Source organism: Chiloscyllium plagiosum, chromosome 19, assembly GCF_004010195.1.
Source record: "Chiloscyllium plagiosum isolate BGI_BamShark_2017 chromosome 19, ASM401019v2, whole genome shotgun sequence".
NCBI lineage: Eukaryota > Metazoa > Chordata > Chondrichthyes > Orectolobiformes > Hemiscylliidae > Chiloscyllium > Chiloscyllium plagiosum.
Genome location: NC_057728.1, coordinates 23,491,800 through 23,518,303, shown reverse-complemented (window position 1 = coordinate 23,518,303; position 26,504 = coordinate 23,491,800). Strand labels below are relative to the sequence as shown.

The following is a 26,504-nucleotide window of genomic DNA, read 5'->3' as shown; positions in this document are numbered from 1 at the left end:
GGGGTAATTTAAACATCTGACCAATGAACATTTTCTGTACTTGGGAATGGCTGCTTCATATTATTCTGCATTGTGTTCCAACTCGCATGCAAATTGACTTGTGCACAGACTCTGGAATTTAACCTGGTCATGACCCGGAAACTGCCTGTACAGGCAACCTAGTCATGATTGAATTATTGCTTTAAGAGCTGGATGTGCTAATGAGGCAAGGACCAGATAAAATCACATGACTAACTGCCATATATACTCCAACATAAGCATGCGAGAAGCAAGTTGCATTAATAGTTATCTGTAAATACATTTTGTAGTCTGAGATAGTTAAGATAAGCTGCAGCCAAAAACAGCACATGGTAGAATTGTTTTTTAAATCAGTTGCATTTCTGGACCGACACACCATTGTAATCTTAAAGCAGCAAGACTACTGTATATATCCTAGAATCAATTATTTATTAAAGACTGAGCATCAGAAAGATGAATATCAAATTCACTAGTATATATTGGAAGACCAGATGTCCCTTCTCAATTCAGGCTGATTACACAAAGGATGGAGTTATGTTTTTTAGATTTATCCATTTCAGACCCAGACAAGGAAGTGATGAAAATAAAGATAGCTGTTAGAAAACAAAGGATTGCACTGAGTCAACACTTAAGGCTCATCTTGGAGAAATGGAGAGATCCTGTAGAGATGATGTGTTATAGGCAACCGTCACAAGAATCTATTTAATCAGTTTATCAGTAGGTGCCATGACAAGGCTGAGGACTGATTTTTCAGATGTTGAGCAGATAATGAAGCTGGTTATAGCTTCAACACCTATCAAAGCTTTCAAGAAAGATCTCTTCAAGTAATAGGAAGGTCATGACATTGACGTGTCATTTTAAAGATGGTAGACAATATGAAGTAATTGTAGCCAGACAACAAAGTATATAAGCATGTTCAGTATTGGTGCAGTTTGCAGGACAATAAAGTAAGCAAGCCATGTGGGAAGTGAGGTATGTGCTATACCTGTCTCAAAGCTGCCTTGCGTTACAAGCCTTTTCTAAGTTATGTGGCAAAAAAGGCCTGTACAAGGAATGTAGTTCCAAAAATATAGCCAGAGGCCATAATAAAACACAATCCAACAAAAAACATGTGCAATATGCTGACAGTATCAATGAGGAATGCATCAAAGACCTGCAAGACCTCAAGCATAAGTTTTAACTAACTGACGGAGTGAAGATTGAGTGAAAGAACCTGCAACCAGATGGTGATCAGGCTCATTTCTTAAATGTTTGATCCTTGTGTGTTTGGAATAAGCAGCAGTTTCTTAAGTATTTTTCATGCAAATCCAAGGCCCCTATTTGAATATTTTAAGCACTCCTCATTCGTTTCAGGCAGTCAGTAGGAATCCCAAAGGTGTACTTTAACCAATGTCACCATCGATGCAATTCCTGTGTGCAAGGCATTAGTAAGACAGTGTCTGGAGTATTAGCCCCCTTCCTTGGGGAGTTGTATTAGAGATAGTTCAGAGGAGGTTCACTAGATTTATTTCAACAATGAGGGCATTGTCTTACAAAGAATAATTGAGCAGTTTCGATCTGTGTTCTCTGGAGTTGAGAAGAATGAGAGAAGTTGAGGTATGTAAGATGTTTAAAGGGGATTGACAAAGTAGAAAAAGTAAAGGTGTTTTGTGGAGCAATCCAGAACAGGTCATGCTTTTAAGATAATGGATAGTAGATTTAAAACCAACATGAGCAAAAATGAATTCTCTCAAAGGTTTGTGAATCTTCATAATTCACTACCAAAGAGTGGTGAATGTGGACACATTAAAAATTTGCTTCCTCCTTACATTTACTCAATTAGTAATGGGTTGAAAGGTTACAGAAAGCAGGCAGCAAAATGGAACTGAGATCAGCCATGATTGTATCAAATAGTAGGACAAGGGGTTAAATTGCCTACTCTTGCTCCTAGTTCTTACCTAATTGCAGACAAATCTTCATATCTTTTGAATTTTCTCATTGATGTTTTTCTCTGTAGAACACAAGTTAATTTTCGCCACTTGTATATATGGATGATCTGTATTTTGTTATAGAGAGCACAATCATAAAATTTGCTGATGACACTGAAAAGGGTAGTGAACGTAACAGGAAAAGGTTGATCCTGATATCCTGGCAATCTGATCCATTCATTCCTGTGCAATCTTCAGCTAAGCATTGGACCACCTTTATCTCCCTATTTCTATTCTGAATATCACTGCGTGCAATTCTTCAGTTATCACCCTTCTGCCCTACTCTTGTAATCTCATCTCCCAATAGATGTAGGTTTGCTCACTGAGCTGGAAGGTTCATTTTCAGACGTTTTGTCACCATACTAGGTAACCTCTTCAGTGAGCCTCTGGACGAAGCACTGCTGATGATTCCTGCTTTCTATTTTTATGTTTGGGTTTTTTGGGTTGGTGATGTCATTTCCTCTGGTGATGTATGGCATTCCAACCGGAAGTCTATCATCAAACACATTGAATTGGACCCCATTTACAACTCCTGAGAAAAGTACAGGAAATGACATCACCAACCTAAAATAAATCCAAACATATAAATAGAAAGCAGGACTCATCAGCAATGCTTCATCCGGAGGCTCACTGAAGATGTCATCTAGCATGGTAATGAAACATTTGAAAGTGAACCTTCTAGCTCAGTGAGCAAACCTACATCCAGAACCTCAACCTGAGCTACAAATCTTCTCAAACCTCGCTGGTCCCCCAGTCCTGAAATTGAAAACGTGTACTGTTGTTTTAACCAATGAGATAAGAAGAAGCCCTTAAGGCAACAAATGAAGTTATTTTCAAAAAGACTATATGAGACAAAGTGGTAAATTATTAGAAAAGCTGAATTGAAATTGTTGTTTTCATTTAAAATTTTATATTGGTGTATTTCTTAACTGCTTGTTTTCTTTCTTGATAGGCAATCTCCCCACAGCGCATTCCAGCTACAGTTATACCATCTCTGTTGATGTCGCCCACAGTGTTCACCCAGTCTTCAGTGGGAAAGCCAATGATGAGAGTAGAAGCAAGTCCCATACTTTTATCACAGACAGATACCATTATGACTCCTAAACAGTTACACAGTGGTTTGCATTCATCTGCACAGATGGCAGAGCTGACTAATAAAAAACCACATGCGCTTACCAAGAATCAGTTACAGGAAACTCTTTTATATCTTTTGCAGGTATAATTTTTATCAGTCAATTTCTGGCTTTCTGGAAGAAGAATTGTACTGGTCACTGCATGTATTGCATTGTTAAAAATATATATTGCTTTTGTCACTGTACAGAGAGCTTGTAACAATTCTTTTCTCTGCTGCTTTTAAGTCCAAATTTAATATCAATGTATAAAGTAAACAGCCTTTCTAAATCTAAAAGTAATTAAAATATCAACTGAGCCTACACTGGTCCAGTAACTTGGATTTAAAAAAAAAATTCAAAATCATATCCATGTGTTCAGATTCAAAGTACGTTATTCAGAAAACAGAATTCAACTTTGTGTGTTTGTATTAATATATTATTTAGTCACAGGTGCAGTTTTCAAGTAAATTCATTGGTGGTAATTTTAACTTTTGAAAGATAAAGAGCGAAGATTAATACCGTGTTTCCATTTCATAATTGTAAGAATAGATTTGACAGTAAATCAGTAACAGTTCCAGTAAATATTTCCATGTTCATCTGTTAGAAACTTACTGTTAAAGTTGAAGCAATAGAATTTCTTTGAAATTGACAAGATATATTAACCAATTAGGATTTTTAAAAAAATGTTTATTTGGTTAGGTATTATTTCCTGATTGTGTTGTAGTCCTAATGAAGTATTTTGTTTTTTTTCTTATGTTTAAACATTCACTTCTGAATATTCTCTAAATTTTCAATTTTTGTTACTTTGAATTTCAGAATGATCCCAACTTTGTGAATGCCATTTATGAAGCTTATCTCACAAGCCAATCAAACACCTCAGCAGAGAAGAAAACTTGAAAGTATGATGCAAGATGTATAAGTAGATCTAATTTAGTGAAAATAGTCGATGGTTCATACTACTAAAATAATTATTTTGTTCTTATTTTGTAAGAGTATTTTTGCTTTGAAAATTATGCTTGCTTTGAGTAGAACAGCTTAAAGAATTACCTTTCACACTGGATAACTTTTACTGCTGCTCAGGCTACCTTTTAAACTGTTTTAAAATTATGATCATTTTAAAAAGGAGTTGCAATATCTGAAAAATAATTTTATCTGAAGACCACTTCTGTTTCATGAGATATTAGTATTGTATTTTTCCATTGATTCAGCAAAATAAAAACTCAATACTAGTCTGTTATTTGAATCACCAACAACTTGTTGCCCATGTACAAAAATGAATATTGGTAAAGCAAAACTCACTTTTATTTGCCTGACAAAAAAAAAATACATAACTACCTTGTTTTCTTTCCCACTACTTCAGATTGTGCCATATGAATTCTTTGTATCGGTCTTCATGTGGGCATCGCTTACTTTGTTTAAAATGAAGCCTAACTTGAATTGATCTGGAAGGAAACTTTGTTACAAATAGGATTGCTTATCCAAAATGCCAAATTGACTCTGCACAGATGCTTCTAGGATGCTGTGTGACAGGTCATAGTCATAAAGTGTCTGCTTTACACGTGTGCTCATCTCATCAGGCTGATGAGAGGGCTGGGAAGGTATAGGAATGGTGGGAGTAAGAGGAACGTAGATAGAGAGTTTTGTCTCCCAAGTGTCTAGTAAAATGTCTATTTTTAAAAATCCTAATGTTAACAGAACCTCTCTCTCACTTCCCCATTTTCAGACAGGGATTGACAGAAACTCTGTTTCTGAAATGGCCGCTGGATTGCATTTACATTTCATAATTGTAGGAATAAATTTGAGAGTAAATCAGTAACAGTTCCAGTAAATAGTTCCATGTTCATCTGTTAGAAAATTACTGTTAAAGTTGAAGCTATCGAATTTCTTTGAAATTGATGAGATATATTAACCAATTAGGATCTATACGTCTAAGAAACCATTCTACCTGCAGCCAGATCTGTGATGTGTGCATGGAGTATCCTGGGGACTTTGGTGTTTGCAGCAGTTGAAAGAAGCGACAAACAGCAGATAATGAGAGTGGAGAATGCTAATGTTTCCGATTAGGCTCTGGCTGCTCCCAGAATTTGTAAATGCTGCTCCTGCCAATCACCTCAAATTTAGGGCCTGGCTAATTGACAGCAGCTCCAGATCAGTAGTAAAAGAGAACAGGACTGAAGGCAAATGGTTGGTTCTCTAACCAATCAGACTAAATGTGGGGTAGGACTGAGTTGATCCATCTTATCATAACTGACTCAACTGGCCACCGGTGAATGGGCAGCAGGAGCTAGTGAAGTGGGTTGGCCAGGAAGCTGCTTTCCTGCATGTGCCCACTCATTGTTCTGTCTATGTTTACAATAAATTTAGCTGTTACAAATATGAAATTTGTCAGATTATATTTTGGGACGTTGTCTTCAATTTTAAGATAAAATGGAGGAATGTAGAAGTTCTCATGACTTGTCCTGTATTCTGCCAGTCAGCAGGCTTGTGTGGGTTGGTTGTGAAAGGTTCAGAAGGAGTCTAACTTGACGTATTAAGAAAGAAGTGCGATACTCATACCTAGAGTATTTGTCTCAGCTCTCAGTCGAGCCTCATTTTTCATTCATCACAACTGGATTATTGAAACAACTGGATTATTGAAACAGTTGTACCCCCGTTTGTTTTGACAGCCTTGACTGTTTGCTCCATTTCACAATGTTAGTTTTCAGTGCTTTGTAGTTTCAGGTGTTAGAATTTAAAGGGATTGGACAATTGACAAATATTACCTTGCAGTGGAAAGAACTTTTTTATAATGAAGTTACGAATTAATACCTTTAAAAAGATTTTGCGAATATGTTCAAAACAACCATTCATGTAACAGTTTATAGTGAGTGAGTCGGCACAGAATGTCACCTCTTGGTAAGAGGGTCAGTGTTAGGAATGGTGATAATGTTTGAGGAAATTCATTGGCATGGTGGCATGAGAGACCATGGGGATGTTTGGGGTGATATAACTTTGCATGGGGCATAATGGTCCTTGTAGGTTGAGATGAAGGACCCATACCTTAACCTAGCAGCCATAGAAACTTAGAAAATATGTGCAGGAGTAGGCCTTTTGAGCCTTCACCATCATTCAATTTCTATTTCTGCTCTCCAGACAATCCAAACAAAAAGTCTTCCAGCACTCTGCAAAACAGAAAAGCCAATTCACAGTCTGTGATGGTCATGACCAATGTTTTTTTAAAAACGCATATTGGTAAAGCTTGTTATTGTTACATGCTCCCTTTGTACCATGCTTCCAGACTTGCCTGTCATGAGCAGCTGCTCTGTGTATCCCAAGTGACCAAGAAGAAAATAGAGAGACATAAAAGATGTCTTTCCAAAATCCGGTGTTACTGATCTCATTAATTTGGCTGTTCCAAATTGGCCATCATGCAATATTCTGCATCACATATGTGGTGGAACAAGTCAGTGCTGAGGACCAATGGATTTGTAGAGTTTGACAATGATATATGCCAATGTAGAAAAGGAAAATGCTGGAAACACTCAGCAGATGTGATAGTAACTGGAGTGAAAGTGTTTCAGAATTGGGACCTTGATTCAGCGTTCTGAATATTAGTTCTGTTTCTCTGTCTCTATAGACTATGTAAATTGAGGGAAGGTGAAGGGTTCAGTTTTCCCACCACCATTCCATTTTGTCAGTGTAGAGGCAGTCCTACTGTCCAGAGACCAATTATGTCACTTAAGTGACCAATTAAATGTCTCTTTCCACAATAGTTATTAGTAAATGAGAGACTACTTGGTGAACAATGGTGGTCTCTCTCGGTGGAAGATCTCCACTTCAAGTCACTTATGGCCTGTGGAGAGGCTCCCAGAAGGCACTAGCTACCAGCACAACTTTGCCAGGGCCTGCTAGCTGATTCCAGATCTCTCAGATCCTGCTTAGCATCCTGAAATGGCATCATCATCTTCCTAGTACAGACCTAACAGTAGGCCCCATTCCCAGTGGTCTTGATGTAATTGCTAAGTTAATAGTATTCTAATTGACCAGCAGCTGCTGGGAATGAGTAACTATCCTTTCAAGGGACAGCAGAGGACCTCTTGTGGTTTAGTGGCAGTGTGTCCCTACCTCTGGACTGGGAGCCTTGGGTTACATACCTGCTTGAGAGGTGTGTAATAATATCTCTGAATGATTTGGAGATGCCAGTATTGGACTCGGGTGTACAAAGTTAAAAATCTCACACACCAGGTTATAGTCCAACATGTTTAATTGGAAACACACTAGCTTTCAGAGCGCCGCTTCTTCAACCACCTAATGAAGGAGCAGCGCTCTGAAAGCTAGTGTACTTTCAATTAAACCTGTTGGACTACAACCTAGTGTTGTGATTTTTTAATCTCAGAATGGGTTGATTAGGAAAAATAGATTAATGTTTTTTAAGCATGATGAAGGGTCAGCAGACCCAAAAGCAGTTAATTATTTGCCTGATTACTGTGGAATGTAACCAAGGCAAATGGCTGAGATGGGATGACCAAGTTTTCTGTCCAATTATCAGAGCTCCCATTGTAGGCATAAATTTAGCAGAAAATTGAAAAGGACTTCAAATTCAGCAAGATTCTGGATAAGTCAAAAGCCAACCTTATGATGTTTCCAAATCGTTTCTCAAGGGCAAAGCAGTTGTTTATCATAAACAATCATGTTGATACAGATCATTCACCCTAAAAAGCATACATAAGATTCTGAGAGATCAAACTCCAAATTGTGACTTAGAAGCATTAAGCAGACATGTTTTAAAGCCAGAATTTTGTACACCAAGTCATTGATGGCCTCACAAGTTATTCGTCTTTATACATCTACGCAAAAATGAATTCGAAACCACCCTCACAAGTCTTAAGCCCTACCATTGCATCAGTAACCAAAAACAAATTGCGCATCTGCCAAATTAACGTGACATTTTAAATGAACCATAATGATGTAACACTATTAGCCATGGGATCATATAGAAGCTTGCACCTCTGCAGAAATCCCCAAAAATCCCTCAAACTATTGTGAGAACCCTTACTTATTTTTCTCTAATTTTATCATTTTTGATTTAGACCTGTGAACTGAGAGCTAATGGTGACTTCTGGACTATGAACAGCAGTTTTTTTTAGAAGAAAAGAACAAGCAATTTGATATTGTTTTGAGGCCAGGACTGATGGTTAATTTACAGTTTGCTTGTTGTTCAAAGCACTTGTAGATATTTTGATCCATAGATACATTGTACAAAAACAGGTGGCAGATGCTTGGATGTTAACTGGCACCGTAACACCCTGTGAGGTCTCAATCAGTCCAACAAAGAAAATTTTGGGGAGGAAAAGAAGAGAAAGCCATTTTTTTGCAGCAGTTTTGAACCGTCTATTTTTGTCAGAAGGATTGTGGCTGCCAAAGCTACAGAACAGAAATTTAATTGCACCCTCATTATCCTCTTATTATCACCTTAATGTTTGAAGAGTACAATCTCAGTTTTCAGAATGAAGTGACTATTCCTTGGAGCCTACTGGAAGAAGCTGTTTGCATTAACCAGTGTCTTCAAAAACAAAGCAAGGTAAGATCCTATGTGCCTGAAATATTACTGATTGCGGAGTCTGCATGAGTGAACTGGCTGATTACATGTCTCTCATTTTTCTTTTAATCCATCCCTTAACTGTGTCTGTCTTCATGAAAGTGGGGGCTAGAATCAAAGAAGATTGTGATTATAGACATTAACTGAATTACCTTATTAATTAACTTGCTCTACTAAAGCTACTGTATTATTAATAAATTGTTAATTTCTTTTCATGCTATAAACTTGGTGTCTGGTACTAGTTCTTCACAAAGTCTGGTATTGGTTATTTAAAAGACGGGTTGAAGCTACTGGGGCAGTTTTGAGAGTCATTGAGTATTTTAATTTTGTTGTATAGGTATAAGGAGGATGAGTTGATTTGGCTGTCTGTCTCTGTGTCATAACATATTAAAATAGGTTCTTAGCAAAAGAAAACATTTTAAAATTTGCTGAGCTTTTAGGTCACACATAGCAATTCTAAAGAGATAGAGCACGAAAACCCTAAGCACGTTTTTGCTTTCCTCAGTCTATGTTTTTCTGCTTAGCTTACTTATTTCACTAATATTCTTGAAGTATAAAAAGTTACCGTCCTATCCTGGTCTGGCTTGTAGCAACATGGTTAACTCTTGACTGCTCTCTGAAATGACCTCAAAAGCCATGTCATTGTATCAAATTGTGAAAATCAAATTCTTATCAAAGGAATAGAACTGAATGGATCACTGGGGGTCAACCTAGGCACTAGAAATAACAATAGCAAATGCAGTTTAGTCCACCCCACAAAGTCCTCTTTGTCAACACCTGGGGTCTACTGTCAAAATCAGGATGGAAACTTCCAGCTCAGCACTGTCCCCATGACTTGTCCGGACTTGTCCTACCTGGCCATCTCCTTTTCCAACTATCCACTCCACCCTCTCCTCCCTGACCTATCACCTTCATCCCCTCCCCCACTCACCCATTGTACTCTATGCTACTTTCTCCCCACCCCCACCCTCCTCTAGCTTATCTCTCCATGCTTCAGGCTCACTGCCTTTATTCCTGATGAAGGACTTTTGCCCGAAACGTCGATTTCGAAGCTCCTTGGATGTTGCCTGAACTGCTGTGCTCTTCCAGCACCACTAATCCAGAATTCTGCTATAGACATGTTTATAGAATTATTCCATTAATACACTTTTCCAACAAAATAATCACCATCTGTGGATATGACCTCTGGCAGGACAGATCCAACAGAAGCAGCAGCACAGTGGTGTTCAGTTGGGAGGGGATTTCTCTTGAAGTCCTCAGCATTGACTTCAGACCCCATGAGGTCTCATGGCATCCGGTTAAATAGGTAGTGATAATTGATGGTCAATCCCTTGGTGACGAATGTCTCTCACCAAGCAGCATGATAGTCTGATGGATTTCTACAGGTGTAGCTGCTGGACTGTTTGCAACAGGTAGTCTGGGAATGTCCAAGAGGGAAAAACATACTTAACCTCACCGTCACCAGTCTGCCTGCCACAGATGCGTCTGTCAAGGACTGTATGAGTAAGCGTGACCATCGCACAGTTCATGTGGAGCCAAGGTCCCACTTAATATCGATAATACCTTACATCATGCTGTGTGCCACTACCATGTGCTAAGAGGGATAGACTTTGAACAGATCTAATGAGTAAAGACTGAGCATCCAGATGCCCAGCTGCAGAGGTGTACTCAACTACAATCTGTAACTACATAATCTGGTATATCCCCACTCCACCATTACATCAAAAATCTAGAATTAAAAGTCCAGTGATGACAATGAATGCATGGTTCACTAATTTCCTTTATGGAGGAATCTGCCATCCTTGTATGGCTTTTGAACTGATTTGTTATTGTCATGTACCGAGATACAGTGAAAAACATTATTTTGCGTGCTAACCAAACAAATAGTACCTTACATAAGTACATCAGGGAAATAGAACACAATTCAGAATATAGTGTTACAGCTACAGAGAGGATGCAGAGAAAGATCAACTCTAATATATGAGAATTCCATTTATAAGTCTGACAACAGCGATTCTTAATGCTTTTCAAACTCTTGTATCTTCTGCCTGATGGAAGAGAGTATAACCGAGGTGGGAGGGGCCTTTGATTATGTTGGCTGTTTTTCGAAGCAGCAGGAAATGTAAGTGAAGTCTATGGAAGGAAGGCTGGTTTTTGTGATGGATTGGGCTCTGTTCACAATTATTACAGTCTTGGGCAGACCAAGGTGTGATGCATCTGAATGGAAGGCTTCCTGTTGTGCATCTGTAAAAGTGGGTATGTCAAATTTCCTTTAGCTTTCTGAGAAGTAGAGATTTTGATTATAGCGCTGACGTGGATGCACCAGGAAAGATTATTGGTGATATTTACTCATAGGAACATGAAGCTCTCGCCCGCCATTTCCATAACACCAAGGATACAGACAGGAGGCTGTGACCAGCTGCTTAGTTTTGCTGATGTTGAAGGAGAGATTATTGTCTTACACCATACAACTGAGCTCTCTATCTCTTTCTTATAATCTGCTGTTTGAGATCTGAGCCTGTGGTGGTGTCATCAGCAAGTTTGTAAATGGAGTTAGAGCTGGATTTGGCCACACAATCGTGGCTATATAAGAAGGATAGGAAGGTGCTGAGTACACAGTCTTGTGGGACACCGATAGTGGATCAAAGCAATGTAGGAGACCAGAGTTGATGTGTATTATTACTGACCTTTCAAAGGACTTCATAATGATGCAAGTCATAGCCATTAGGTGGTAGTCATTTAGGCATGTTGCCTGATGTTTCTTTGGCACAGTTCTGATGGTGGTCGTCTTGAAGCAGGTGAGAACCTCAGATCAGAGTAAGGAGAGGTTAAAGATGTCTGCAAATACTCTCATCAGCTGGGTCCACGCAGGATCTGAGTGCACAGATGGGACTCCATCTGGGCCAATTGCTTTCCATGGGTTTGCTCTCATCCAGACTAATCTGACATCTGCAGTGGTGACTGTGGATACAGGTGCACCCGAGGCTGTCAAGGCAGGTGGTATCATTTCACTGACCTTCTGTTCAAAATGAGCACAGAATGCATTGAACTCATCGGACATGGATGCATTGTTTTGAGTGATTCTACTCAACTTGGCTTTATTGCTCGTTATGTCAGCCTTGCCACAATCGATGTGTGTTCATGTGGTTAGTGTGGGACTCTAGTTTAATCTGGTATTTTTCTTGGTGTCCTTGATGGCATTGTAAAGATCGTGACTTGAATGCGTCAGGTCTATACTTCAATGGGGAGTGGATCTTATGGTACATCCATGGCTTCTGATTGGGGAACACTGGGATTAGCTTCTTTGGCATGTGTGTCCTCTACATACTTACTAATGAAGTCTGTTATGGCAGTGGCATACTCATTTAGTTTGAAAGTGGAATTCGTGAATTTTGCCCATTCCACCAACTCCAAGCAGTCATGTAGGTGTTCATCAGTTACCTCAGACCAGTACTGTACAATTTTCTGTACTGGAACCTCCTGCTTTTAAGCCAGGACAAGGAGCACAATGTGGGCATGGGATGGAACAGTAGGTGTCTTTGGTTGTGTAGCAATGGTCCATGGCGTTTTGGCCTCTGGTGGCTCAGTAGACATGTTGGACCTTCCCTTGCCACCGCAGGAACTGCAAAACGTGCGCCCACACCTCCTCCCTCACCTCCATCCAAGGCCCTAAAGGAGCCTTCCACATCCATCAAAGTTTTACCTGTACATCCACTAATATCATTTATTGTATCCATTGTTCCCGATGCGGTCTCCTCGACATTGTGGAGACTGGACGCCTCTTAGCAGAGCTTTTTAGGGAACATCTCCAGGACACCCGCACCAATCAACCACACCGCCCTGTGGCCCAACATTTCAACTCCCCCTCCCACTCTGCCGAGGACATGGAGGTCCTGGGCCTCCTTCACCGCCGCTCCCTCACCACCAGGCGCCTGGAGGAAGAACGCCTCATCTTCCGCCTCGGAAAACTTCAACCCCAGGGCATCAATATGGACTTCAACAGTTTCCTCATTTCCCCTTCCCCCACCTCGCCCTAGTTCCAAACTTCCAGCTCAGCACTGTCCCCATGACTTGTCCGACTTGCCTATCTTCTTTTCCACCTATCCACTTCACCCTTCACCCTGACCTATCATCTTCATCCCCTCCCCCACTCACCTATTGTACTCTATGCTACTTTCTCTAGCTTATCTCTTCACCCTTCAGGCTCTCTGCCTTTATTCCTGATGAAGGGCTTTTGCCCGAAACGTCGATTTTACTGCTCCTCAGATGCTGCATTTCCAGCACCACTAATCCAGAATCTGGTTTCCAGCATCTGCAGTCATTGTTTTTACTGAGACATGGTGGTATCTTGGTCGCACATTCTTGATGTTGGCCTGGTTGAAGTCACTGGTCTGGCCTACTCCAGACCCACAGAAATGTAGTTGACTTTTTGTTTTTTATTCAATTAGTCATGATTTGGAATTGCCAGTGTTGGACTGAGGTGTACAAAGTTTAAAAAATCTCTCAATATCAGGTTCTAGTCCAACAGGTTTTATTGGAGGGATTAGCTTTCGGAGCGCTGCACCTTCATCAGTTGGTTGTGGAGTACACAGCTGTAAGACACAGAATTTATAGCAAAAATTTACAGTGTGATGTAACTGAAATTATACATTGAAAAATATCTTGATTGTTTGTTAAGTCTCTCATCTGTTAGAATGACCATGTTAGTTTCACTTCTTTCATATGTAAATCGCAAAACGTTTTTTTAGAAGTTATATTGTCAGGTGAACTTTAACAATTGGTGTCAGCTCAGATAAAGGTGTTAGCTCCTGTGTGCTGGTGTCTGTGCCATAATGTTTAGACTGATTCTAATCTTAAAAAAAATGATTTAACAGAATCTTATCTGGATTTGTGCAGTTTTTGAGCACAGTACAATGTAACTCTGCAAGTACAAATTCACCCCACAAATGTATGTGTGCGTGTGTCTGGGTGGTGGGGGGGTGGTTGTTGTAAGTGTCTGTGAGAGTCTATATGTGAGTGTAAAGGGGTCTAAGTCTGTGAGAGGGTTCATGTGTGAGTGTGCCCTTCGTTGTCCAGTACTTCCCAGGAGCTGAAAAACTGCGCCATGTTCTTTGCGGCCTGCAACACATCATCAATGAGGATGAGCAACTCGCTAAGACCTTCCCCACACCTCTACTGCTCGCCTTTAAACAACCACCAACCTCAAACAGATCATCGTTTGTAGCAAACTGCCCAGCTTGCAAGACAACTCCATATAACCCTGTCACGATAGGCACTGCAAGACGTGTCAGAGTGCGGACGTGGATAACACCATTACGTGTGGGGACACCTCCCACCATGTACGTGGTGGGTACTCATGCAACTCAACCAACATTGTCTATCTCATAAGCTGCAGGCAAGGATGCCCTGAGGCATGGTACATTGTTGTGCGGTGCCCATTCATCCGTTGTTGTAGCCTCTGCTCGGTTTCACCAATCAACAGCCAGGAATGTTCCTTCCCAGTTGGAGAGCACTTTAGCGGTCCAAAATATTTGACCTCGGAATTTCGGGTGACCATCCTTCAAGGCGGACTTCGGGACAGACAGCAGTGAAAAGTGGCCGAGTAGAGGCTGATAGCTAAGTTCGGTACCCATAGGAATGGCCTCAACCAGGACCTTGGGTTCATGTCACACTCCAGGTGACCCCATTGCACTACACACACACACACACACACACACACACACACACACCTCACAGACTCAGACCCCTCTACACTCACATACACAAACACACACACACATATACACTCTCTCTCACAGAAGCTCACAACCTCCTACCCCACCCACACACAGGCCCGCACACACACATATATACATTTGTGGGGTGAATTTGTACTTGCAGAGTTACATTGTACTTAGCTCAAAAACTGCATGAATCCATGTAAGATTCTGTTAATTCATTTTATAGATTAGAATCAGTTTAAACATAATGGCACAGACCACAGCATACAGGGGCTAACACCTTCAGCACATTAACAATTGATGACAGCCCAAATAAAGTTCACCTGAGAATGTAACTTTTAAAAAGAAAATTGCGATTTACATATGAAGTGAAACTAACATGGTTCCTCTAACAGATGAGAGGCTTAACAAACAATCAAAGTATTTTTCAGTGTATAATTTCAGTTACATCACACTGTAAACTTTTGCTATAAATTCTGTCTTACAGCTGTGTACTCCACAACCACCTGATGAAGGAGCAGCGCTCCGAAAGCTAGTGCCTCTAATTAAACCTGTTGGACTATAACCTGGTGTTGTGTGATTTTTAACTTTATTCAATTAGGGATGGGCAGTAAATGCTAGCCTAGCCAATAATGCCCTCATTCTGTGAATGATTATTAAAAGAAAGGGATTAACTCTTGTTCAATGCAGAGTGCAGAAAGGCATACTTTAAAATGAGGTGTCAAGGTCATGAAGCCATAAAGCCAGGCTAATTGCACGTCAAATATCAAAACAGCAAACTATACTGCTATGCAAATTCAAATCAAATGATCAGATCTAATTTCTTCAGTCCTGCCATGTATAGTCATAAATGCTGGTGGACAATTGAACAATTCACGGGAGGAGGAGGTGGTTCTACAATATAGAACGTAGAACATAGAAGAATACAGCGCAGTACAGGCCCTTCGGCCCTCGATGTTGCGCCGATCCAAGCCCACCTAACCTACACTAGCCCACTATCCTCCATATGCCTATCCAATGCCCGCTTAAATGCCCATAATGAGGGAGAGTCCACCACTGCTACTGGCAGGGCATTCCATGAACTCACGACTCGCTGAGTAAAGAACCTACCCCTAACATTTGTCCTATACCTACCCCCCCTTAATTTAAAGCTATGCCCCCTTGTAATAGCTGACTCCATACGTGGAAAAATATCTCAATCCTCAATGCTGAGGGAAGCCCTACCCATCAGTGCAAAAGTGGGAGCATTTTTGAAATTTTCAGGCAGAAGTGCTGCTTGGACAATCCATCTCTCTCTCTCTTTCCCTCCTCCAGAAGTCCCCAATATCATAGATGTTAGTTTTCAGACAATTTGAAGAATTCCACATGGTACCAAGAAACAACTGGAGTTGCAAAATACTGAAAAGGCTTTGAGACTTGATAAAATTCTCGCAATAGTACTGAAGTCAGATGCTTCAGAATGTACAATACCCCTGTCAGGCTATTACAGTATAAATACAACACTCACCTACATGTCAGTTTACAAACTAGCACAGGTATGCCCTGTACATCTAAAACAGAACAAATATAACCTAGCCAATTTGTGCACTATTAATCAACTTGATTATCAGTGCAGTTTGGAAGTTGCCATCAATAGTTCTCTCAAGCAGTACTTTACAATAATCTGCTCATTGATGCTCAGTTTGGCTTCTGTCAGGTTTTTTCACCACCTCAACACAAAAGATCTGAATTCTCAAGGTTAAATGAGAATGACTGCCCTTGACGTCAAGGCTGCATTTGACTGCATGGGGAATCAAGTAGTCCGAGCAAAATTAGAGTCATTGCGAATCCCAGGGAAAGCTCTTCATTGTATGGAGTCATACCTAGCACAAAGGAAGATGGTTGTAGTTGTTGGAGGTTAGTCATCTCAGCTCCAGATTTTAGTTTTATTCATAAGATGTAGGCCCAGCTGGCTGGGACAGTATTTATTGCTAATCCTTAGTTGTCTTTGAGAATGTGATGGTGGGCTATCTTCTTGACCCACTGCAGTCCATATCATGGAGGTAGACCTACATGCTGTTTGGGAGGGACTTTGAAAAGTTTAACTCCGTGACTCTGAAGGAAAAACAATATATTTCCAAGTCAGGATGGTGACACCTTCTTGGGATTCATCAATGCAGTCTCCTAACCCCTGCCATTTCATCAATAGCTTTCCTTTCAGCATAAGGTCAGAAGCATGTTCAATGATGATTGCACAATGTTCACAACTCCTCAAATGCTGAATCAGTCCTAAATCAGTAAGGCCTGGACAATATCCAGGCTTAGGCTGACAACGCAAATGCCAACCAGTGACCATGTCTAACAAGAGAAGATCTAACCATTTCCCCTTGACATTCAATAACTCCATCATCACTGAATCCCCCATTAACAACATCCTAGGGGTTACCATTGACCAGAAATTGAACTGGACTGCCATATCAATACTGGACTACAAAGGCAGGTCTCATGTTAGGGATCCAGCAAGATTTTCACCTCCTGGCTAACTGAAATCAGTTCACCATCAACTCTGGTGTGATGGAATGCTCTCCTATTGCCACGGTGAATGCAACTGCAAAAGCACTCAAGAAGCCTGACACCATTCAGGTCAAAGCAACCAGTTTGGTTGGTACTACATCCACAAACATTCACTCCCTCCAATCCCAATGCTCAATAGCAACAGTATGTACTATCTAGAAATTCACCAAAGCTCCTCAGACTATACCTTCCAAGCATGTGACCACCATTATATAGAAGGACAAAGGCAACAGATGCATCGCTACCACTCACCACTCTGACTTGGAAATGTGTCACCATTACTTCAGTATTACTGGGTCAAAAACCTAGAATTTGATCTCTAACGCATTGTAGGTGTACCCTACACCAAATGAAATGCAACAGTTCAAGAAGGCACCACCTTCTCAAGGATAATTATGGATAGACAACAAACTTTGTCCCAGCTAACATTGCCCACATCCTATGAATGATTGAAAAGAATTCAAAGCATATCTCTTTATCTAATGGCAGTACCAAACTGTTTTTGTTCCCACAGCATGCCATGTGCCATGAGCTTCGCAACATCCCAGGCCTGCACAAAGTAAAGAAGGCCATCCACCAGCTAAAGAACAATGAGGCTTTTTAGAGCAGATGGTATCCCTGCTGAGGCATTGAAGTCAGGAGGCAAAGAGCTCCTGCTGCAGCCACACACCTTTGTCTGTCTTATCTGGAAGGAGGAGAGCATCCTTGGAGATGCTGTAGTCATGAGCATTTTCAAAAAAGAGAATAAATCAACTGTGGTAACTACAGAGGAATCTCCCTGCTGTTCATCATTGGGAAAAGTCATCGCCAAGGTCTCCTCAACTGCCTCCTCCCTGGGATTAAGGAATTCTTCCCGGAGTTACAGTGTGGCTTCCAGCCATGAAGGGGCACAATGGACATGATTTTCACTGCGCAACAACTGCTGGACAAATGCAGAGAAAAGAACCTACATCTGTATGTGGCCCTCTTGGATCTTGCAAAGAGGGATCTTGTTTCCCTCTTTGATACCATCAATCAGGAAACATCCTTCTCGGCTTTGGCTGCACCATGAAGTTTGTCACCATCCTTCAGTGCCTGCCCCGTGACGACATGGTAGTCATGGTAATAACAAATGGCTCCACCACCAACCCATTCCCTATTTGGACAAGTGTCAAGCAGGACTGCCTCATCACCCTGACATCACCCTAACTTATTGCAATGCTTCACCTCACCACTGACAAGCTCCCTGCTGGAGTGGGACTAATTTACAGAACCAGCATGAAATTGTTCAACCTCCGCCACCTTCAAGCCAAAACCAAAGTCATCCCAAACAGTGTCATTGAGCTGCAATACACACATGATGCTTGCATATGTGCAATCTCTTGAATATGTACTTCAAACCATTGTCAGCAGTTTACAAAGGCATATGAGAGCACAGGTCTCACCCTGAACATCCGTAAAATGAAGGTCCGCCACCAATCTGGCCTGGCATTGTGGAGTGAGCCCCTGATTATCAATGTCCTTGGGGAGACCTTACAGATTTCCAATACCTCAGGAATTTCCTGTCAGCCAAAGCAGTTAATACTGAAGAGATCCAGCTCCGCCACAAGCATGTTAGAGCAGCCTTTGGTCACCCAAAGAAAAGGGTGTACAAGAACAACAACATCAGATCTGAGACCAAGCATCTGATTTATAGATCTGTGGTGGCTCCAGCTCTCCTATGTGGCTCTAAGATGTGGATTGTAGACACCTCAAGACACTGGAGCAGTATCACTAATGCTGCCTCTGCAAGATCCTGCGATTCTGCTGGGAAAAAGGGCTCACCACTCCAGCATTCTCAACCAGGCCAACGTTCCCAGCATCAAGTCACTGACCACACTTGATTGACTGGGATTGGCTGGCACATCGCCGTTAGACTAACACAATACTCCCCCAGCAGATGCTTTACTTCCAGCTCTGAAACAGCAGGCAAGCCCGAGGCTGACAGAAAAAGCGCTTCAGTGATAACCTCAAGGCCTAATTGGCGAAGTGCAGCATTCCCACAGACACCTGAGAATCACTGGCCCAAGACCATCCAAAGTGGAGGAGGAACATGCTGCAAGGTGTCGAGAACCTCGAGACTTGCTGTCAGGGCAAGTGGAAGTTGGGGAAGTCAGCATAAGGAGAGTGCTGCCACACTAACACGCCACCTAATCTTTCCCATGACCACCTTCTGCCCCAAGTGTAACAGAGCCTGCAGAAGCAGCATCAGTCTGTACTGCCACCTACAGACTCACCCTAAATGTGGAAGAGAGTCATCCTCATCTGCAAAGAACTGCCGATGATGATGTTTTTGTTTAAATGTTGAATTCTGGTTTATCTTTATATTTCCCTTTCTGCCCAACAGCATTTCATTATCTAAAGATCAGCTGTGCAAATAACGTAGTTGTTTTGTGAATCTGAAGTTTTTCATTTAATGTATGTAACCAGACCAGATTGAGTTCTGGTAACAATCAATTCAGACCAGATTGAGTTCTGGTAACAATCAGTTCAGTATTGGCACACCATACAATGGGTTGGAATATTCCCAGCCCTTGAATGGTAGTGTCAATGACAAGAAATGTGAGAGAATGCTATGCTCATGAGAATACACTTTAGCTAATCTTGCTTCATTTATATGTAGATTGAGATTCTACTATGTATAACTGAGAAACTAATTGCTGCACATTGCTGAACTAAAAGTGATTACTTGACAGATGCAACTCTCATCTAGCCGAAAGTGTCATAGTCATAGAGATGTACAGCATGGAAACAGGCCTTTCGGTCCAGCTTGTCCATGCCGACCAGATATCCCAACCCAAACTAGTCCCACCTGCCAGCACCCGGCCCATATACCTCCAAAGCCTTCCCAGTCATATATCCATCCAGATACCTTTTAAATGTTGCAGTAGTAGTAGTCTTCATCACTTCCTCTGGCAGCTCATTCCATACACATACCACCCTCTGTGTGAAAAAGTTGCCCCTTAGGTCTTTTTTATATCTTTCCCCTCTCACCCTAAACCTATGCCCTCTAGTTCTGGACTCCCTCACCCCAGGAAAAAGACTTTGTCTATTTATCCTACCCATGCCCCTCATGATTTTATAAACCTCTATAAGGTCATCCCTCAGCCTCCGACGCTCCAGGGAAAACAGCCCAGCCTATTCAACCTTTCCCTATTGCTCAAATCCTCCAACCCTGGCAACATCCTTGTAAATCTTTTCTGAACCCTTTCAAGTTTCACATCTTTCTGATAGGAAAGAGAGCAGAACTGCATGCAGTATTCCAACAGTGGCCTAAACAATGTCCTGTACAGCCGCAACATGAGCTCCTGTACTCAATACTCTGACCAATAAAAGAAAGCATACCAAATGCCTTCTTCACAATCCTATTTACCTGTGACTCCACTTTCAAGGATATATGAACCTGCACTGTAAGGTCTCTTTATTCAGCAGCACTCCTTAGGACTTTACCATTAAGTGTATAAGTCCTGCTAAGATTTGCTTTCCCAAAATGCAGCACCTCGCATTTATCTAAATTAAACTCCATCTACCACTTCTCAGCCCATTGGCCCATCTAATCAAGATCCCGTTGCTATCTTTATGTCCATTCAACAGTATCTCATTGCATGCTCCATTAGCAACAACTGCTTCCATACTTCCTCCAGTTGGCATTGGCAAAAAAAAACCTTCCCACATCACTATGGCATACTCAGACTGAATTAATCTTCACTACTGGACTTTGAAGCTCACTGACATCTTGCATTTCAATACTGCTGCCAGATCACCCTGCTAGTAGGGGCACACAGCTTTCTACACAGGATGCACTTCATGTCTCTCACCTTGCTTTCTTAGTGCTCACTCACTTTATGTTTACTAGGACTCTCACAGCATCTCCATCTTGCTTGCCTTTAAAGTCTTTGCCACTTTGTTAAGAAATTCCAGTCTGCCGACATCTCTGCCTTTCCTTGCCTCATAGCACAGAGAGAAAGCCAGGCAGCTTTCCATGGATGCTAGCATTAACAGTGAAGGCTGTCAGCACCATACTACATCAATATCACACCTATGGCATATGCCAGCAGCTTACATGACAAATATACTGTGTGTGTTTTAAACATGGCCATGTCTGAAAGTCTAAGAGTAGCAGTCCTTAGTAAAGTGAAGGATGACCATGGTCAGTCAGCGGCTTGGCTGATCTCAATCCAAGGGTTTGGCTACAGTCAGTCAAGCAGTTGGTGCAATTAGAATCTGTGTCCTTCCAGTCCAGGGACCAAATCACAGTCAGTCCTGCAGGTCAGGTCCAACAGTCCTTGGATAACAGTTGGGCAGCTGTAAAGATATCACTTTAGGTAGCTGTCCTCATGATTAGTTCTGGGAGTTTGAGCATTAAATGTGGTTATCAGGCAGCAAGCCATATTGTTTGGGGAAAGTGGGAGACTCAAGTGTGGGTTGAAATGTAATTTGCTGAAGTGCAGAGGGAATAATTAAAATGAAGGGGCAACTCCAAATATAACAGTAGAATTTCAGCACACAGGGCATGAGACTGCAGGAAGGGATATGGGTGGTCAGTGGAAAGCAGTCATGCGTAGGAACATGAAGGGCCAAAGAAGAAAATCTGGTCTATTGACCATTAAGTAAGAGGGCTGGATGGAAAAGTGGGGAGCTTAAAAGCTTGTGAGATTGACAGAAATATGCTAAATAAAAGGGTACTCTGGTGGACACTGGAACAGTCTCATGAGAATGCAACCTGAATAGCGTACTATGTTCAACCAAACCTCAATCTGTATATAAGGAAGAAAAATGGCTGACTCCGATGACTCTTCTTTACCCAGAGAGTGGTGGGGGCATGGAATGCGCTGCCCGTGGGAGTGGTAGAGTCGGAATCATTGGTGACCTTTAAGCGGCATTTGGATAGGTACATGGATGGGTACTTAATCTAGGTTAGAAGTTCGGCACAACATCGTGGGCCGAAGGGCCTGTTCTGTGCTGTATTGTTCTATGTTCTATGTTCTATCTATGTTCTAACAAATTTTAGCGCTGAGAGTATATTTCATTGTTACCTTGGTCCACAGGGGATGGGTGTACCTCTGAGAGCTGAGGCTGAATCTGGATGGTAATTGAGCATTAGTCATCAATCATCACTGAATGTGTGTGCTCTGGCTTGTTAATCACAAAAGTAGTATAAATGTTTGCCCTTCTAGAAGTGTGCACTTTTGAATGATCACATAATCATACACTTTCTGTTGGCTATCAGTGCGGAATTTGACTGGAGGCAAGGACCTATTACAGAGCAAAAGCAGGAGTTCTTTTTGGTTGGCAGCATCTATTCGGAGAAAGCAAAGTTAATGTTTCGAGTCCGATGACCCTTCATTAGTTCATCAGTACAGGAAGGGTATGATTGCACTGCAGGGGATGCAGAAGAGATTTACCTTGGATGAATCAGTTTAGCTAAGAAGAGAAGCTTTAAGATAGCAAAGACAAACCAGAAGTGATAGGCAAGTTGGAGAGGATACTGAGGGACAGGATCAACCAACATTTGGATAGTCAAGGTCTGATTAGGGATCGTCAGCATGGATTTGTGCATGGGAAGTCATGTCTGACAAGTCTTTTCAAGTTTTTGAAGAGGTAACCAAGAAAATAGATGAGAGTGGGGCAGTGGATGTTGCACCTATGGTCTTTAGTAAGGCCTTTGATATGGTCCCACACGGCAGGCTAGTCATGAAATATAGGTGGGCGTGGGATCCAGGGAGAGCTAGCTAATTGGATTCAAAATTGGCTTGATGGTAGGGAACGGAGGGTGATGATTGAAGGTTGTTTCTGTGGTGTGACTAGTGGTGTGCTACATGGTATGGTGCTGGGACCTTTGTTATTTGTTATTTATATAAATTATCTGGATGTGAATGTACAAGGAATGATTAATAAGTTTGCAGATGACGAGATATTGTTGATAGCAAGGAAGGTTACCAAAAGTACAGAGGGATCTTGATCGGGTGGAGAAAGTGGGCTGAGGATTGGCACATGCAATTAAATACAGCTAAGTGTGAGGTGTTGCACTTTGGAATGTCCTGAGGATTGTTGTGGAACAGAGGGACCTGTAGTACAAGTACATAGTTCTTTAAAAGCAGCGTCACAGGTAGACAGGGTGGTGAAGAAGACATTTAACACGTTGGCTTTCATCGGTCAAGGCATTGATATAGGAGTTGGGACGTTATGTTACAGTTGTGGAAGTCATTGGTGAGGCCGCACTTGGAGTATTGTGTACAGTTATGGATCCTCTTGTGATAGGAAAGACATAGTTAACCTGGAAAGATGCCAGGAAGATTTACGAGGATGTTGCCAGGACTAGTAGACCTGAGTTATTGGGAGAGGTTGGCCAGGATATGACTTTTTTCCTTGAAACATAGGAGAATGAAGGGTGACCTTATTGAAGTGTAGAAAATCATGAGGAGCATAGATAGGATGAATGCATATAATTTATTCCCAGCTGGCACGATGGGGTCATCTTCCACCTGGGGCTGAGCAAGTGCCTGTCTTCCGAGTGCCACAGACCTGGATCATTACTTCGTTAATCAATTATGGTGATGTGCCACTAATATGCTTACTATAAAATGCTGCCGAATCTAATCTAGAGAGAGAAATCACCATGCTGCAAATCTTTGAGCTGGTGGAGGAGACAGCTTTGTCTGATCATCTGAGGGATCTGTCACTTTTCTTCCCCAGAGGTGGAGGAGGATCTGATGTAGTTAAGGACAGGCCTCTTCAGAGTAGAGTTTGTGTGTGTGTGCCATTGGTGCCTGCACAAAAGAAGAGAATCTATTAGATGTGCAGTAGTAGGGTAGAAGCTTGAACATCTTAAAATACATTCACTTTGGTGGTCATGGCAGAGCAGCACAGCACAGCGAAGCTTACCTCGCTGCCCAGACATGACGGTTTCAGCATTCCTATGTGTTCAACAAGGTTCTGCATGGTAGACTGGTTAGCATGGTTGGATCATTTGGAATCCAGGGACAGCTAGCCATCTGAATAAAACATTGTTTGAAGGTTGGGGACAGAGGGTGGTGGTAGAGGGTTGTTTCTTGGACTGGAAGCCTGTGACCAGTAGTGTGCCACAAGGATAGGTGCTTGGTCCAGTGTGTTGCCATTATGTAAATTATTTGGATGTGAATATAGGAGGTGTGATTAAGTTTGCAAATTACGCCAAAAGTGGAGGTGTAGTGGACAGTGAAGAAGGTTATCCCAGAGCACAATGGAATCTTGATCAGATGGAGGAGTGGCAGATGGAATTTAATTTAATTGTTGTATTTTGATAGGCAAATCAGGGCAGAATTTATGCACTTAATGGTAGGGCCTGGGGTGTTTTGCCGAATGAATAGAACTTGGGATACGGGTTCATAGTTCCTTGAAGATGGAGTCGCAGGTAGACAGGGTAGTGAAGAAAGTATTTGGTATGCTTGTCTTTATTGGTCAGTGCATTGAGTATCGGAGTTGAGATATCATGTTGCACCTGTACACGGCTTTGGTTAGGCCACTTTTGGAATACTGCATTCATTTCTGATCTCCCTGTTATAGGAAAAATATTGTTAAACTTGAAACAGTTAGGAAAGATTTACAAGGATGTTTCCAGTTGGAGAGTTTGAACTATGTGGAGAGGCTGAATAGGCTGGGGCTATGTTCCTTGGAGTATCGGAGACTGAAGAGTGACTTTATAGAGGTTTCAAAATCATGAGGGGCATGGATAAGGTGAATAACCAAGGTTTTTTTTTTCCCAGGGTAGAGGAGTCCAAAACTAGAGGGCATAGATTTAAGGTGAGAGGAGAAAGATTTAAAAGGGACCTAAGAGGCAGTTTTTCATGCAGATGGTGCTGTGTGTATGGAATGAGCTGCCAGAGGAAGGGATGGAGACTGATACAATTACAACATTTAAAAGGCATCTGGACAGGTACATGAATAGGAAGGGATATGGGACAAATGCTGTCAAATGAGACAAGATTAATTTAGCATATTTGGTCAGCATGGACAAATTGGACTGAAATGACTATTTCCGTGCTGTGCAACTCTATGACTCTATGTGCAAGCATAGTCCTCTCCAACCATTTTGAAGATTTTCTTGGGATGAGGACATAGTTTTGGCCTTTTCTATGTAGTTATGTGATATTTCCCCCTGCAGTGAGACCAAAAGATGGGATTGAGTGAGATAAAAGTGGCTAGAAGAAGACTGTGATGGTATAGGAGCAAGAGATGGTAGGTGTCACAAGAGGGTCAGCAAGAAGTGCAGAAGCCAGAAAGGATAGTAGTTTTGTGGAGGGAATGAGGTGAGTGAGAGTCGTTGAGAGGTGATGCTGCATGCAACAGTGAGAGTTGTCAGCTACTTAACCTGGTGGAATATGCAAGCGTAAAGCTAGAGAGCGGGTGATGTAGCTGACAGAAAATCGTGGCACTTATCTGTCTTAATATGAACTAGAAAAATAAAGTTAAAAGTTCAGTAGTCTTTCTAGAGTGCTTAGCCATTATGGAGCCCTAACCTCCTCTACTTAATTCATTCTCTGGGAGACCTCAGCTGGCAGTTCTCAATGTCGCAGATACCAGGGGACCTCCCTCACTGCTCACTATTTCTGCATTGGTTTCTATTTTGAATGTTCTGGATCCGCAATGCCATTGCCACTGTACTGCTGCTGAAGCTGCTGCCTCCGGAACATGCTCAGGCAGTACCCAGTTGCAACCCCTGATCACCCTGTGCCCAGAACATACTTGGGCAAGACCCAGTCGCAGCCTCCAATTCCGATTACACGTTGGGTCCCACTCTCATTACCAGCTTCCTCGGCCTGACTGTTTATGCTGTTCAGTCTCTCCACACTGTACAAACAGACATATGGTGAGTAATGAAAGATTGAAAAGGAAAGTGAAAAACTAGGAAACATGGATGGAGCAGGGATCCAGGTGGGAGCCTGCAAACTGCACTCTTACTCCGCCACCATCTTTAAAGTTGAATAACTTTGATATGAAATTTGACTCTTGGTCCAATTGTATCTCTGTGGGTGGTCCATATTTAATAGAAGATTTGAGGACTGCTTCTACAATCATTTTAGCCATGGAATGGCCTCTGGAAATCTAGAAGAGACATCCATTATGGTCAACAAATACTGATTACCACGTTTTTAGATAGGGATCATACAAAATCAATTATGATTGTTGTAAAAAGTTCTTCAAAATATGGGAATGGGTATTGAGGATGCTGATTTTATCATTGCCTGGGGTTTTTCTGTTACCTGACACATATAACATGTCTGGCAAAATTCAACCACATCCTTATGCAGTGCAGGCTAATAAAATATTTTGTATTTTGGCTTGAGTTTTCCTTGCTTCCAAATTGAATTGAACTGAATTGAATTAAATTTATTGTCACGTGTACCAAGCACAGTGAAAAGCTTTGTCTTGTGAGCAATACAGGCAGATCACAGAGTTAAGTAGCATAGATAAGTAAATAATAGATAAACAGTGGCAAAAACAAAAACACAGGTACAGGCAAATATTAAGAGTTTGTGAGTTCATTCAGGATTCTGAC

At 41.6% G+C, this 26,504-nt stretch overlaps 1 protein-coding gene across 10 annotated transcripts in view; it reads left to right on the top strand.

Annotated features, from left to right (window-relative positions):
* The window catches only part of dcp1b (decapping mRNA 1B), a 108,593-nt gene extending 89,150 nt beyond the window's left edge, over positions 1–19,443 (top strand). For 8 of the 10 annotated variants that reach the window (XM_043709332.1, XM_043709337.1, XM_043709342.1 and 5 more), the window contains 2 exons: positions 2,938–3,201; positions 3,914–7,310. In XM_043709332.1, coding sequence (XP_043565267.1) covers positions 2,938–3,201; positions 3,914–3,994 — 345 coding nt within the window. In that variant the 3' untranslated portion in view covers positions 3,995–7,310. Of the gene's footprint in view, positions 1–2,937; positions 3,202–3,913; positions 7,311–8,166; positions 8,884–17,462 lie in introns of those variants that run through there. The other 2 variants (XM_043709334.1, XM_043709333.1) reach the window with 2 other exon arrangements.
* Positions 19,444–26,504: the final 7,061 nt, after the last annotated feature.